Source organism: Hermetia illucens, chromosome 3 (genome assembly GCF_905115235.1).
Source record: "Hermetia illucens chromosome 3, iHerIll2.2.curated.20191125, whole genome shotgun sequence".
In the NCBI taxonomy this organism is placed as follows: Eukaryota; Metazoa; Arthropoda; class Insecta; order Diptera; family Stratiomyidae; genus Hermetia; species Hermetia illucens.
In genome coordinates, this window is record NC_051851.1 from 74,901,815 (window position 1) to 74,918,240 (window position 16,426).

The following is a 16,426-nucleotide window of genomic DNA, read 5'->3' on the forward strand; positions in this document are numbered from 1 at the left end:
AGATTTTTCGGTTGGATAGGTTCTGATAACGAAACCTGTTTCACTTTTTCTGATACCTATTTTCAGTCCTCACAAGATCACAAGTATTAATTGAGTCCTTTCATTCGATACCCTTTATGCCTATATTCTGAAAAAAAAGTATTTACACCTCCTTTTCGCATATATATTTTCACCGAATTTCGTGACGATAGCTCCAGTCATTTCCGAGAAAATCTCGTGTGACAGATGAATAGACTGACAGACGGTTATTTATCAGATAGTCAGTTTGGCTTCGGGGATGCTTGGTAGCAGCCAATGCTACCAAAGTGGTTACTTAGTTACTCCCCACAGGTGACCCCCGACATCAAGGACGTGTTCAATTCTGCCTGATGGAACCGTATCATTTCCGACAGCTACTCAACAATTCGGGCGAAGGGTTGAAGACGTACGATGTAACGCCAGGAGTTCAGCCAGGGACTGTTCTGGGTCCTTTGCTATGGAGCATAATATATGATAGCGTTCTACGGCTGACAGTGCCTAAGCAAGGAGTTGTTGTCGGATTTGCAGATGACGCTGGAGTGGTCATAACATCCCATTACCCCGATGAAGTAGAGATCTATCCGAGCGAGACCATCTGGTTGGTCAAATCTTTGCTTGAGGAATTTGGGCTGAAGTTTGCTGAACAGAAGACGGAACTGATACTTTTTACAAATTGAATTTGAACCGCGACCTTCCGTACGACAGTCTCGTGCATTAACAACTCAGCTATTCGGAGACAGGTTGGGATGTTAGAATAAAATTAAAACCGTTATTCGCCCAACACAGGTTTCATTCGTACGAACGTCTTATTTTAAGCTCGATTTTTTAATATTAATATGCTTTTTGTGGTTTTTTCGCAAAGTCGGGAAGGTAAGTTCAGAATAGTTATTTGTGTGTTTTGCAATCTGTTCAACGGTACACGTAACTAAAAAGGTTGATCTTATTTTGGATATACATCTCTGTTTAGTAATAACAGTAAATCAACAGGAAATCAACAGGAAATGAGTAAGGAAGGGGATATTAAGGTAACGAAGATGCAAGTTCTGTCACTTTTGAAAAAGGCAACGTCAAATTGCGCAGCGATTGCCTTAAATGTCGATGCTTCTCAATCAATAAGGCGAAAAAGCGAGAAGAGACGAAGGAAGACTGACTTATTTTGCAGAAGGCTTTATAGGCTGGAACTGCAATCTCCCAAAATATTTTGGATGACGTGAGATATGCTGGCGTTGTGATATCCCATCACACATAAAGCAGTCGTCTTTATGAAATGGGCTAAAGTGCACGAGGCCAGCTAAAAAGCTGAAGTTAATCGGAATGTTCCGACGACGACGATTGCCACGGGTTCGCTTGCACGAGGATTACAATTCGATCAATTGGGGAAATATTCAAATATTTTTTAAAAATCATCTTGAGCGACGAATGCCGTCTAGGCAACTGAGGTCGCAAATTAAGTTTGGAAAAGAAAGGGTGGACGCTTTTCTGATGTCTGAATGATTCAAAATATTAAATTTCCACCGGTAGTAATGATTTGGATCTGTAAACCTGAAGAAAGGCCTGGTCCAATATAATTTATTGAAGGCACAATGCCACCTTAGCATAATACAAAACGGGTTTGTGCCATATATAAACAATCTGCAATGCAAGATGAGGCACGTTGCCATACATGCAAAGCTAGCATGAATTATCTAAATTCGATGGATCTGGATCTACTGCCTTGGCCTGACAATTCTTCGGACTTAAAACAGGTGGAGAATGGTTGGGCTTATCTGAAACACAAGGTATATCAGCGCAGAAACACTAGCTTACAAATCTAAAAGAACACATGAAGAATATGCGGTGCAATGTCGTTGATTTAAAAATATTAATTAGAAATTGTATTCGGAGTGTGAGGCGGGGCGGGGTTACAAAGTATTAAATGTTAGAAGCTGTTGCGCTTCAGCAATATTACGAACGTATGTCACCAGTGTTGTCGGAAACGGTAAAAATAATAATAATCAACAAGTCGGAAGACCGGAAGCTGGACGCTTCAAGTATGAAAGGTTATGTGTATTTCTTAGCGCGTAGCACGTAATATATGCATATAACATGTGAGACTATCCACTTTCGGATGATATTGATATTCATAGTCTTGAATTTTCAAGGAAGCAACAACTTTCACGTTTTATAACTTTGTTAGTAATAGTGCAATTTTTACCAAACTTGGTAAGATCATGCTCTATATTTTAGCCTACATCACTGGAAAATTTCGTGGTGCTAGAATGGATTTTGCAGCCAATTACTAAAAATTATAGTAATATACTATTATTAACTTTATTTGAATAAAGATCGGTATGGAAGGTATTTCGAAGCCTAGGCACCATATAGTGGCAGCCTCATTATTTTTTTCAGATTTTTCGGTTAAGCATTTTCTGAGAATGGCCCCTTTAAAGAAATGATCATTTTCAATCCCCCGAACTCCCCACCTTTCCAACAAATGTCAAATTTAAGATCGGCTTCGAAAAGTACTAATCGATAATCCACATGACTATATTTGATGAACAAAAAATTAACACCCCCTTTTGCATGTATGGGGACCCCCCTTAAATTCGACGTAAAAGGATGTAACTCACTGTATACGTAAGCGTTCACAGTTCCCACCTTTCTACTAAATTGGGTGTCAATCGCTATAACCGTCTCCGAGAAAAATGCATGTGACGGACATACACACAGACGGACAGACAGACAGACAGACAGTAAAACGATTTTAATAAGGTTTTGTGTTTATACAAAACCTTAAAAATGAGACAGTTACTTTTTGTTTCATTTTTAAGGTTTTGTGTAAACACAAAGCCTTAAATAGCATTTTTATGTTACAGATATGAGCGTACTAAGGTTCAAGCAAAAAGAGGAGATTCCATCTGTGCTGTTGCAACTTTTTGTGGATATATCGTGTAATGTGGTGCCCAATATTGTCGGAACACTGCAAAAATTGTTTTAGGAGAGAGTTGAAGAGCGCGCATCTGAACACGTATAAGACGATGTAAAGAGAAGACTAAACACATTTATTCCCACACCCAAGTGATCACTCAACCGAGCATAACAAAAGTATTGGAGTAGCAAGAAAAATGAACCGATTCTAATTAAAAGCTACCTTAATTTTAATGCAAGGCAATAATACATTGGAAGAGTATTGAATCACATATGAAGAAATTTCGTTCCTAGCTTCCTACAATGCCTTCCGGAAATCATTTTTTGATGAGATGTCCCATATATGGATCTGGAGTTCGAGTAAACGCTACAGATGTTCAACTAGGTTAAGGTTTACCGATTGGGGAGGTACATAGAGCTGGCGTTGGTTATTATACAATAACCATTCTTGTGCCGAGAAGGAAGTGTACTAAAAGTTGTTATCTTACTGGAAAACGAAGGGTTGCTCTATGTTTCAAGTGAATTTTTGTAATAAATTAAAGCACAGCAAACTGAAGTATACCTTCGTTTCATGTTATAGTCAATCAATTATATTCGTACTGGTCGCTTTCAAGCCCCGATTCAACTGATTCTCGCCACTCTTGACTCTTGCAAGTATGCTACAAGTTTTAAGCTCTAGAATCCAAGCAGGTTGCATTCACTTTTACTAGATTACTGAATTGAATACCAAAAGTTTAAGATTTTTACAGCAACGCTGTCGTCTCGGTTATTTTTGGGGTTTAACACTTTTCTTTTTACCGGGCGGCTATGGAACTTCGCTACCCAATGCTCTTGGAGTGAGCCTATCTGCCCGTGAATGTCGCAACATCTTCTTCCAATGTTGTCATGCTTTCGAACAGACTTTTTTGGGAATTGCGAATGACGTCACGGTGTTTTCGACCTGCCAGTTTCTGCGGTGGGTCATCCCACATTATGTCCAACTTAGTGTGTTATTTTATACCTTTTATTATATGATATGATGGACTGCATTTAAGGAAACCGTTAACTTCTTTTTGCGATGTTGCGAAACCTTTCACCGAATGACGGCAAGCGTAACGTTACCAGTTCAACTTTTCGGAAATTTTTTCATTCAGCAAACGTAATATTGCAAATATAATAATAACTTCATGGTTTCTGTTGACGAGTAATGAAAAGTACCTATTTAACTAAAAAAGTACTAAAAATTAGGCACCGATCAAATCCAAAAGGTACTAAAAAGTCAACACTATGTCAAAATTTTGGTTGTTATTCATCATCATGATCAACAGCGCAACAACCGGTATCCGGTCTAGACCTGTCTTAATAAGAAACTCCAGACATCACATGGCACTAACATCAGCCCTTATGCGCGGAAAATATGAGAGGTTGTAGTGGGTAAGAGTCCGGCATATGGATCCTTGATATCAGCGCGTATCCATGACGAATTTCCCCTAGACTAGAAAAGACAGACGGATAGACAGGCAGACGGACATTGCATTGAAAGCGAAGGAAATGTTGAACACTTCGCGAAGCCGCAGAAATCATAAATATATAGGATTACATTCATACATACATAGTATTGGAATCAAAGTTATTCTTATACGGTCTCTATAGGAGCACATCACTTACGCACACAGTCTCAAAAACGAATTGCTATCAACTAGAACAATAAAAATCAATCAATTTCATCAAATCCTTGTTTTATTTATCGAATTTTACAAACAAGCACTATTTCTTGCCAGCAAATTTTGAGTTTTCGTATCATCCTATAATTTTAAATAACCGTTAACTTATTCATTTCTTTTCTCAGAATAGAAACTATACCTAAAATTTCTTTAAAAAATTTAAAATGATCTTCAACGAATTATTAAACGCAAGCATTCGATCGGGTTGCTCTCCATCCTAGAAAAAGATAAAAGCCGTATTATTTTCTAGCATGAGTTGATATTTGAAAAAAGAACGACTGATTGTAATTTATGATAAAAATTTTCATTTCTACCAATGTTTTTCGCGTGTATCCAAAAGTATAAGAAAAGTTTTCGGTGAGTATAATAACTTGTACAATATTTCCTCCTCTCATATCCAAATTCAGCTTTTCAGAAAGTCATAGCTAGTTTTACCTTTCTGAAAACTGTGGCAGTTCAAAATATCTTGTTCTTTTTTTCCTTTCTTTGTCCTGTTCACTAGAGGGGTCGGCTCGTCGTAATCGATTCCGCCATTTTATTTTATCAAGTGTTTAATCTGGATGCAACCGCGAGGTGCATCAAGCCACCGTTGTTTCGGCCGGCCTTTTGGTCGCTCATCATCGAGTTCGATGTTCAGACCAATCTTGACAAGTGAATTCTCGTTGACGTGAATTACGTGACCATACTATCGAAGACGCCTCTCTGGCAGTTTTCCACGATCAGTGCAACCCCATATAAGATCGCGGATAACCTCATTTGGGATGTGATCAAAACATGTCATGTCACTAGCCCAACGTCGATCACAAAGAACACCAGTTGTGGAACGCCACTTCAACCAGGTTGCGTTAATGCGTGAAGCAATTTCATAACGCAGTTTTCTATTGGCTGATGGAATTGACCCGAAGTATTAAATGGGACAGTTCTGGCCAGGTCATTGCCGTTAACAGTGATTGTGCCTGTTTCATGGGAATCGGTCGTCAAATTTCAGTTTTATTCAGATTCAATCTGATACCGTGTTGGATGAGACGATCATTCCATTTTTGGATAAGTTGCTCGAGATCATTTTTGCTATTAGATGCTAGGAAAACATCATCTGCATAAAGCTGAGTGTTGGATGGCCCGTGTGACGGTGTCCATAACAAAAACAAAGAGGAGTCGTGAGAGGGCGCGTCCTTGATGAACACCAACAAAGGCACGAAGCGGTTTTGATAAACCTCCACTCTTCGAAGTTTACTGTTGGGATCGTGGTAGAGCAATTGAACCCAGCGAACGAGTTCTTCTGGCGCTTGTCTTGGACCATACCAGATGAGTTCGTGCGGCATACTGTCAAACACTTTTTCCGGATCCAAAAAGACAATGTAAAGAGGGCGATGATTCTCATCGTGTTTCTCCATGAGTAACCGTGCAGCGTGTATTGCGTCATTAGTTCCGCAGTTCTTGGCAAATCTGGATTGATTCACGGTTATTTCAACGATTTCGCGAATACGGTTGACAAGAATGTGTTCAAAAATCTTCATAGTATGGGAAAGTAACCGGATCGGATGGTAATTTGAACATTCTGCTGGACTACCTTTCCTTTTCAAAATATAAATTAAGTCAAACGGTTTATGATTTGTTCTAGAATACTACGTACAGATGTACAGGCTCCTTTAAAAATATCAGTCTCCCCCTAGTTGCCTAATTGTTAAATTGTTTAGGGTATAGATCAAAAACCTTTGGCTTAATCTGCAGGTAGAAAGGCTACTTTCTGCTCTCATATTTTCGAATTTCGAGATTATTTCGGCTATGATAATTTTTTGTCGGAATAACCTGGCAAAGAAGAAAGTTCGTGAGTGTGATTAGCACCCTAGTAGAACTGCTTGGGTCCTGATTGAACTGAATTCCCAATGTTCGCCACTTTTTCAGCTGCTAGATAGCTTTGCCCTCATGATAGATAATAGTCATCTCAGATGGTTTTTTAAGAATCTTCTACTCAATCAGTCGTACACTTTTGCCAAACTAGTGAGAAATAGGAATGAAGCAAAACACGTTAGAAAATAAAATAAAGATGAAGTAAAATCAAATCAGAAAAAAAAGTTCGGGAAAGTTCGGCATAAAAGTGTGTTTTTTCCCACTTTTTACCTAGTCATTTCAGTGTGTAAGCTCGACCGTACTGTGCTACACTGCGGAACTCTTAACCTCTATACTTGTGGGGTTCAAATGGGTACATGTGTTATAAAAAATATTAAAGAACGAGACAACAAACAAGTGGGACCCCGTACCACACTCGAACTGGCAGATTAGGCGATGGCACATCTCCGAAATACTGAGAGTTAGGGAACTACAGCCGAAAAGGGAGAAGTTCATAAGTAAAACAGGGCGCTCCAGGCCAACTTTGGCCTACTGCAAAGATCGCAACCAACAGGAGGGTTTCGTGGATCACAACCGAGGAAGTATGTTGCTTTCCAACTGGTTCGGTCTGCCATTAACTGGACTTGGAAGTCCCTCGATTCTCAAACAAAATGCAAGGAAAGATACTTCGGAGGACACATCGAGTCGAAAGTCTACCCAGTTTCCTCGTAGGAATCGCGAAGGTCATAGAGGCAGAAAGGGTAGGACCGAGCAGAAAAGGTACTTGCTGTCCACAGAACAGGAGTAGCTGGCCGATCTAGACTAAGATTTTCTAGGGCTCAACTCGGACAGCAAAGGCCAAGGAAACGTCATGTCAGAGGAGGAGGATGATAATTCGACACTGGAGAATGGAGGGCAAGTTCAGCACTAAAATAGCCCAGACAAAAGCATCCGCCATGCAAAAGCTGTATATGCAGTAATTGGAAGAGCAAGTTTCAAGTATAACATTGGAATAATGTCGGCTGAAGAACCTTGGGTATACCGGGAGCAGGTTCGCGGTCGGAATTTAAGTTAAGAGTTTGCATTATTCTCAAGTGAAAAAAGTTTCTAACTGGAAGCCCGAGAAAGAATTCGAGAACCAGTCGTAGCGTCTGAATACTTCCCAGGAGACGAAACTCACCGGAATTAGTCGTTACACTAGCGAAATTCTGTGAGCCATCGTGAGATCTGAGACAGCAGGGACATTAATCAAAGAAGTGAGTAGCTTCCTGAATTCATTCTTTGTTATAAATTACAAATAAATTTTGTAGGTAGCATGCCAACATTTGCAGCCGGCGGCAGGCAATAGGTACTACACACGACTCCAGAGAACACTCTGATGAGCGGTTTGCTCAAGAATTGGAAAGCGTCGGATGAGCCTTCTATGTCGGATTGCAGAATAATCGACATTGAGAGCAACTTTGAAGTAGAAAGAATGGTAAGGTAATACTAAAAGAATAGATTGGGGACCTATCAAGGCACAAGTAACAATATGGCTCATATCCAGGTGAGTGGTCACATCAGAAGCAAAACAGAGTTAGAAACAGTGGTGGAAGGCTTCACCAGAGTCCTCATTGACGCGTATGAGCCTAGCTGTTCGGCTAAGATAGTGACGTCAACGAGGAACGTACCTTAGTGGAACAGGAACCTAGCCAGAATGAGAACGGTGGTCTGAAAACTTTCAAAGACACAAACTTAAGACAAGCAAAGGTACAAAAATGCACTGACGCCATTAAGCAACGAGATCAGGGAAGTAAACCGAAACACCTTCAGGGAATCCTGTGGAGGAATAAAGCAAACCACAGAAGCATCCAGGCCATCCAAAGCCATAGCTAAACACAGGGGAATACCTTTTGTTTGCTTGAAGAAGGAAGATGGGACATTCACCGAGGACGAGATGGATAAGGTACATCTGCTCCTCGAACTCATTCCCGGGAGTCATACCGCACGGTGGAGGAGAACATGCATGATATACTAAGAATTTACGGAAGGGGAAAAAAGAAGGATTGAAAAATAGCAAAAGAGGTATGCTCGGAAGCTTGAGGAAGATGGGCAGTGGTAACCTTTAAACCACGGAAATCATCGGGGGTAGAAAGCATTTTTCTAGCACTACTGCAGAGAGGTCTAAAAATCATTTTTGGATCTCTTCTGAGGGAAGTAATGGGCAGCGTAGACTTGGAATATGTACCGAGCGCATGGAGATGGGCCAAAAGTGGCATTTATTCCGAAAGTGGGAAAAAAGGATCCTTTCAACGTAAATCTTCCACACTAACCTTCCTGTACTTAAAATAGTAGAGCAGGTCATAGATATTAGAACTAACACCCCTTCATCCATGTCTACATTCTTCTCGGGCAGGACAGTCAACACAAACTGCCCTGTATCGGCTGAGGGATGCGTACACGATGCCGTAGAAGCAAAAGAAATAGTACTCTGCGCATTTTTGGATATGAAAGCAGAGTTCATATTGGATCAGAGCCCTGAAGTGTGTTAGAGCACTTCATTTAAGACCGTAACGGTGTAGTGCAGTATACTGTAGGAGGCAATGTGAGCAACATTGCGCTCGCCCGAGATTATAACCCTTTCAGAGCGGCAATATGGGTTTCGGCGAGCCCGTTCTACGGTCGATGCAGTAGCAAAGGTCGTGGAATTGGCTCGAAATGCGATGGCCATGGGCAAATGCTGTGCTCTGGTGACGCTGGACGTCAAAAATGCTTTTAACTCAGCCAACTGGGGCTGGATTAAGGGCGTTTTGGCCAAACTGGGTGTTCCTAGCTACTTGGCTCGGCTCATCGAGAGTTACTTTTCGGATAGACTTCTCTGGTACGAGACGGACGACGGGCCGAAGGAGTACATTGTGACAGCAGGTGTGCCTCAAGGTTCTGTATTGGGACCGCTGCTGTGGAACATAATGTACGACGGAGTGCTTGGCCTTCGCGTGCCGAGGGAGACAACGCTGATTGGTTTTGCGGACGACTTGGCGGTAATTGCAATTGCAAAGCATCCCGAGGACGTGGAGCTTTATGCAAATGAAGCCATTCATACCATCAAGTCATGGTTACGAATGGCCAAGCTGGACCTGGCGGACGAAAAGACGGAGGCGGTCCTCATTACCAACCGTAGGAAGAACAACACGGTTACCATCCGGGTTGGTAATCGTGAGGTCGTCTCAAAATCGGTTGTCAAATACCTGGGGGTGATGATCGATGCCAAGCTGAGTTTCAAGGGACACTTGGATTATGCGCGAGAAAAGGCAGCAAATGCCAGCTCATCCCTTGCAAGGATGATGCCTAACGTGGGAGGGCCGAAGTATAGTCGCAGGCTACTCATCGCGGGAGTGGTGAGGTCGATCCTGCTATACGCGGCCCCTGTCTGGGCGGGAGCGTTGAACCACGCGGTCAACCGAAGGAAGATATGTTCGGCATACCGGCCAATTGCGCTAAGAGTGTGCAGCGCATTTAGGACGGCGTCGACGGAGGCAGTGTGTGTTATCGCAGGAATGATCCCTATAGATCTTCTAGCGAGCGAGGCACACTGGCTCTACGAAAAACGGAAGGCAAATCCAGCCGAGGTGAATGCGGATTTCCGAAAAGCCATCAGGAGAGAGTTGTGTGGCAAGTGGCAACAACGATGGGATAACTCCGACAAGGGCAGGTGGACCCATACATTGATCCCGTGCATCGAGAAATGGGTCAACCGAAAGCACGGAGAATTGAATTACCACCTGACACAGTTCCTTACGGGACACGGTGGCTATAGGAAGTACTTGCATCGCTTCGAGTTGGACGAGTCTCCCAACTGTCCTGAATGCGGTGCTACACTCGAGGACCCGGAGCACGTTATGTTCTATTGTCCCAGATTTCTACAGCAGAAAAGGAGGTTGAACAGCATCTTAGGGGCGGACATCGAGCCCTCCAACCTGGTGGAAGAGATGTTGAAGTCGGAGGAAAACTGGATGGCGGTAAATGAGGCAGTAGCCGTGGTGCAGACAAAACTCCCGGAGTTGGATCGAGCTCGGAAGGCGGCGCGACGGAGACGTGACATGGACGAGCTGGTATAACGAACCAGAGCCTTCCCCGCGAAGTAATACTTCACGGTGGTCCCGCGGGGAGGGGCGGAAGAGTGGGGGTGGTTTTAGTGGGTGTGAATCCCACACACTGCTGCAACCTGGCGCAGCAGCGTCTTTCTAAGATTTCCACCTCCATCCATAAAAAAAAAAAAAAAAAAAAAAAAAAAAAAAAAAAAAAAAAAAAAAAAAAAAAAAAAAAAAAAAAAAAAAAAAAAAAAAAAAAAAAAAAAAAAAAAAAAAAAAAAAAAAAAAAAAAGATTATAACCCTGATTTGACTCAGGTACTCATTCACAGTCGACTGCTATCGGATATCTAATCATATTCAATCCAATCCAATCATGATAACAAATCCCTTTGCCATTAGTGAGATTTGAACCGCGACATTTCGCTACGACAGCCGTAAGGTTGTCCAAAAGGTATGGTATTATCACCGTCAATGTATAACATGACAACAAGGTTTCACTTTGTTAAAAAGTTTGAAGCACATTGGAGCAACAGGGCAAAATGGGAGAGACATACTGGACGGCTTAAGCCAGTAATCGATTACCTGGTATATTGACGGATCACTTACAGCAGAGGGCGTAAGTGTCGGGGTCATTGTTCTAAAGAAAACGTACGGGGGGTCAATGGGGACCAGCATATTTCAGGCAGAAATATATGCCATATGTACTTCTTTCAGCTTCTAAAGGAACTATAACGACAGACAAGCGGTTATTAAGTCCTACCAGGTGAATTTCAAACTGGTATAGGAACGCGTTAACTGGTTGAACATGTCCTGCACGGGCCAGAGCCATTCTGTGAAGTGGATTCATGGCTACTGCGCTGAAAAAATGAAGAGAAATGAATGAGGCACTATACTGGGCGAACTTACCAGGAAAGAAACAGTAAAGAGTGCCCACGAGGATATGAACCCAAGCGTTGGAAAGATTTTTAATTCTTGCTAAGAAGAGCTTCCGGGTTACAGTAGGTATACTAAGGGCCACTGCAAGCTAAACTATCATTTGGAGAGGCAAGGAATATCTACGGACTATAGATTCTGCGTGGAGAGTTACGAATCACCATACATATTCTGGGACAGTGTCTAGCACTTGTGCAAAGTAGGTTGAGGCGCATGGGATAACATTTAGTACCGAGTACCGAGTTGAAACACTTGGAATTAGGGAACATAATAGAGTTCCTGCCCATTTTAGGCTTAAACGACGTAGTATAGCTAATAGGTACACTATAACCAGTAAAGAGATATAACAGTTCTTTTTTGTGAACATTAGTGTACATTAAATGGGCCTGAAATAAAAATGTCTTCCATACTTACTGTTGCTTTTGCAGTTTGCCACATTCATTTCACATTGATTTCCGAAAATTTTGCTGGTATTTCCATCTGTCGCGCAAACGGGATTATAAACCATGGGACACATAGTCGGGCAAGTACTTGACCGTTTCGTACGACTCCTTGAAGAACACTCATTGAGTGGGCGTTTTTCCCAACCTTTTTCAGGAAATGGAAAACAATAAAGAATTAGTAATTATAATAATTAATAATTATAATTATGAAATAACAATGTCTGAATGAGAATGTCTTAATTTTGATGATATTATTTGCTATCGATCGCTATATATATAAAAAAATATTTTTGGCCCTAGTTGCAAAGAAAGTCGGAGCGACTGGTTCTATGATGATTGCAAGCTACCACCGGAATGGAACCGAAGAATGTGCATGTCGGGCTATACAGCAATTTTAAAGAGATGGGCATGCACAGAGACTTACCACTAGCTTCGTCGAGCAGAAAAACGATTTCACAGAAAGAAGCCTGGGAGAACCAAGCCGACTGTAAACCGCATGGAGTACTTGAAGTAACCGCACCAGGCGCGACAGTTTTACCAACAATTCGGCAGGATGAAAATAGATATATACATCTCGATGCACGGATAAAGAGGAAAATCTAATTTCCGATCGCAAAGATATGTCCGTGGGATAGGTTGAGTATTTGAATGCATTCTTTAATAATCAGAATATCGGCTTGTTGGAAGTCCCGCTAACTGAAGAGGACGAACAAATGTTGGCATCACCAAACATGGAAGAAACGGTCCGTGTAATTCATCGGCTTAAGCATAAAAAACGCCAAGAATCCATAGAATTAGTCAAATTGGTTAAATACGGAAGCAACTAACTCCACCATGCGGTTCTTCAATTTACACTTAAGGTTTGGGAAATCAATCAATTATAGAGGTATAATGTTGCCTGGATAGCTGAGTGGTTAGAGCGCAAGGCTGTCGTACAGAAGGTCACGGTTCAAATCTCACGGGTGTCAGTGGAATTTGTATCGTGATTTAATATCGGACACCAGTCGACTCAGCTGTGAATGAGTACCTGAGTCAAATCAGGGTAATAATCTCGGGCGAGCGCAATGTTGACCACATTGCCTCCTAGTGTACCGTTACGGTCCTGAATGAAGTGCTCTAACACACTTCAAGGCCTGATCTATTATGGATTGTTGCGCCAACGATTATTATTATTATTATAATGTTGCTAAACACCATCTATAAGATGAGGGCTTCTATCTTGTTAGGTTGGATAGTCCCAAAGAGGCATCTGTCTAGATGAATCAACAAGAAATCCGATTTTCTCCCTACAGCAATGGATGGAAAGTGGGGCATCAGTTGCACCACTTTTTCACCGACTTTAAGCATACCCGGAGTAAAGCATCATATAACCATGCGGTATACTGACAGAATTAATTAGGTTGACTAGGCTGATCTTGACCAATGTGCGATGTCGGATAAAAATAGAAGAATCACTTTTGAGATATTGTAATATCGGTCTAGGAGAAGAGGATCCCTTCCCCATATTTGAAAACTGGCAATAAATCTAAAGTGAGACACTTAATTGTAAGTTTACATTTAGTACTCACTGTTTCTAGCACCGCAATTTGCAAGTAGCAGAAAACAATTATTTTGGAATAATTGATATTCTACGCCATTATAGCCGCAAACTGGTTCGTCAACTGTCGTATTACATCGTATTGCACAAGGATCAAGTGAACCGCATGATGCAATAGCTGGAAGAAAACGATAATAAGTTGGAAAAAAAATCTAATCTTTCACATTAAAAAGGACAATTGGTCTTCGAATTGTGTAATTGAGGTTTATCCAGGCTGTATTCTGTCATCCATTAAAATTAATAAGTTTATTTATAAAAAATCAGATATATCTCACCGATAAATACCAGTGTCCAGGAAAGTAACATTTTTCTCTTTGTTGGTAAGTTTTCTTCTAACTTCTAACACTAACTTCCAAACTGATCACGACTTTGAAGTATCTCTTTTCAAACTAGGTAACACAATGATATATCTGCAGATGAGCAGGCTTTTATATATGTGCATAAATAAAGAGTCACAGTTGTTTCAATACCAGATGCATTTACGTATGTTTACCTTTTTATAAGTCATTTGTTTTCATTAAAAACATTTATTTTAGGAATATACTCAGTTTGTTTCTTGGGCGTGGAAATAACCGCTACATCAAATTGATGAGGTTCCAAAATAGATAATACCCGGTATCCTATATTTCACATGTAGGCTGATGGAAAAATCGGAAAGTCAGGGTAGAATAAACTCAAGTGGAAACGATCTGTTGTGCTCACCTGTAGAATTCAGAACTGCAATGAATCAACAAATTATTTGAAGTGCGATTTATCTAATGACAGTTCCATTTCATGGTCACATACCAGGCATATTAGTATGAGACCCATATGATGATATAAGTCTTATTCGAAAATATGATTAGCGAAAGTATGTTGCTGTTTTGCAAATTGTACATCATTTGCTATACGTTCATTGCCTAGAATGAAAGCAGGCAGATATCACCTTCGAAATCAAAGTACTTATGCATATGATGGATTGTTCCTGAAATTTCGTCTTGTGTAGAATTTAGTTTTAATGGACTACACTTTGGGTGTCATCATTCACAAGACTGACCATTCCCAGAAGGTCTTTCTTGTGTAGAACATACTTCTTAAAGTCAAAATCAAATAGCTAAAGTGGACATCTAACCTTTTGTATTGTTACACCGTGATCCAGATAGTTTTATGTTGGTAAGTACAGGCTGTAAAACTAATATTGGGCCGCGTTTCCTTGGTTAAATTATTCAGAAATTATTTCGCCCTCAAACTTTCCAAAAAGATTAATATATTTTTGTCTGAGGACATGTGTTGGCCCTGAGTTCTTGTCTACTTGAGGGCGGACCGCATTTATTTTGAGGAGTAACTGACTTGTGCATGCACCACGGGCAAGTACCTATTTTATCAGATGCAAAAAACTGCTGACAGTTTCGTCACTTTTGCAGAAGCAACACTTCAGACCCTTCTTTACATTTGGAAAGGGGGTAGTTCGGGAGTTAGAACGAGGAGATTATAACCATATTAGCTGATTATTTGAAATAATAACATGTCGGGAAACCGGAAGCTCGGCGCTTCAGGTATGAAAGATTTTGTTTGCTTCTTCTGTGAGTATATGTGTACGTAGCCCGTTATGTATATGCATTTAGCATGCTAGACTACTCACTTTAGTGTGATGTTGATAGTTGCAGTAAATTTACACGGTAAAGTGAATTTTGAGCTACTGTAACTTTGTTACTAATTGTGTGATTTTGATCAAACTTAGGGATAACATGCTTCATATTATATTCTATACTACTACAAACTTTTACAACTCAAGGATAAACTTAAGGGGCGTTTTTACTCAATTTCCTCAAAAATATAGTTATATACTATTATTCACTTAATTTGAGCAGATATCGATATGGAGAGTATTTTGAGGCCTGGACACCATATAGAGGCAGCTTCAAGATTTTTTCAGATTTTTCGGTTGAGCGGTTTCTGAGAATGGGTCTGTTGAAGAAATCATCACGTTCCACCCCTCCCACTCCCCGCCTTTCTAATAAATCTCAAAACTAAGACCGGATTCGAAAAGTACTAATCGTGACCTTTCATTTGATCTCCAACATGACTATATTCGGTGAAAAAACATGTACTCTTCTGCATGTATGGGGACCCCTCTTAAACTCAACATAGAAGGATATTACTAATTGTATGTCTGGCCGTTCACAGTTCCCACCTTCTCACCAAATTTCGTGTCAATCGGTATAGCTGTTTCTGAGAAAAGTGCGTGTGACAGACGGACAGACGGACTGACAGAGAGACATTGAAGCGATTTTAACAAGGTTTTGTTTGCAAAACAACTTGTTTTTCCTATTCGCTAGTGTTAGTGGTTAGTGGTTTATTGGTCTTGCAAATACCGATATTTCGGGAACCACTTTTTCCCTTCATCAGCAGACTTGTTAGCGTCAGGGGGTCAGTGTCAGTGGGTTTATTAGTTATTTTTACACTAATCTAAATCTATAATACTATTCTAATTAATCATATCGCCAAATTAGTGTTTAAAGACTTATATTTAAATCCTGAAAAAGAAGAAATATTTAATTACATTTTAAAGACGGGACCACTTTCAACCAAATTGACGACGTGTTGATCGAACGCGGCCACCTCTCAGCCTCGATGAATGTCAGAACGTATAGGTGGGCCAATATAGACTCGGATCACTATCTCGTTGGCATGGTGCTCCGAGCTCGAATAACAACACCACCCAGAATCCCCTCTGACAATCAGGTGAGAGTTAACACTGAAGCCATCCACAACACAGCCCTCCGCAACACCTATAAGGGGGAAATCCATGCCGCAATAACCATAGCTAACAGAGATCATGGAGATGAGGCATCAACAAATGATCTGAAGAACATTATCATTGATACGACCACAAACGGCTGGTTCGACGATGAATGTAAGCTAGCAACGGAAAGAATGCCGAA

The 16,426-nt window shown here is 40.9% G+C and overlaps 1 protein-coding gene across 2 annotated transcripts; it reads right to left on the minus strand.

Annotated features, from left to right (window-relative positions):
* Positions 1-4,626: 4,626 nt before the first annotated feature.
* Positions 4,627-13,934, minus strand: LOC119651941 (extracellular protease inhibitor 10-like). 2 transcript variants are annotated; one of them, XM_038055793.1, is made up of 5 exons: positions 13,778-13,934; positions 13,474-13,620; positions 11,877-12,050; positions 4,772-4,845; positions 4,627-4,709 (listed from the first exon to the last, which is right to left on the minus strand). In XM_038055793.1, the coding sequence occupies exons 1-4, from the start codon at positions 13,806-13,808 to the stop codon at positions 4,811-4,813; spliced, it is 387 nt and encodes a 128-aa protein (XP_037911721.1). In that variant the 5' UTR covers positions 13,809-13,934; the 3' UTR covers positions 4,627-4,709; positions 4,772-4,810. The 2 variants fall into 2 exon arrangements, with proteins under 2 accessions (XP_037911721.1, XP_037911722.1); XM_038055794.1 differs by having other exon boundaries at positions 4,634-4,709; positions 4,768-4,845.
* Positions 13,935-16,426: the final 2,492 nt, after the last annotated feature.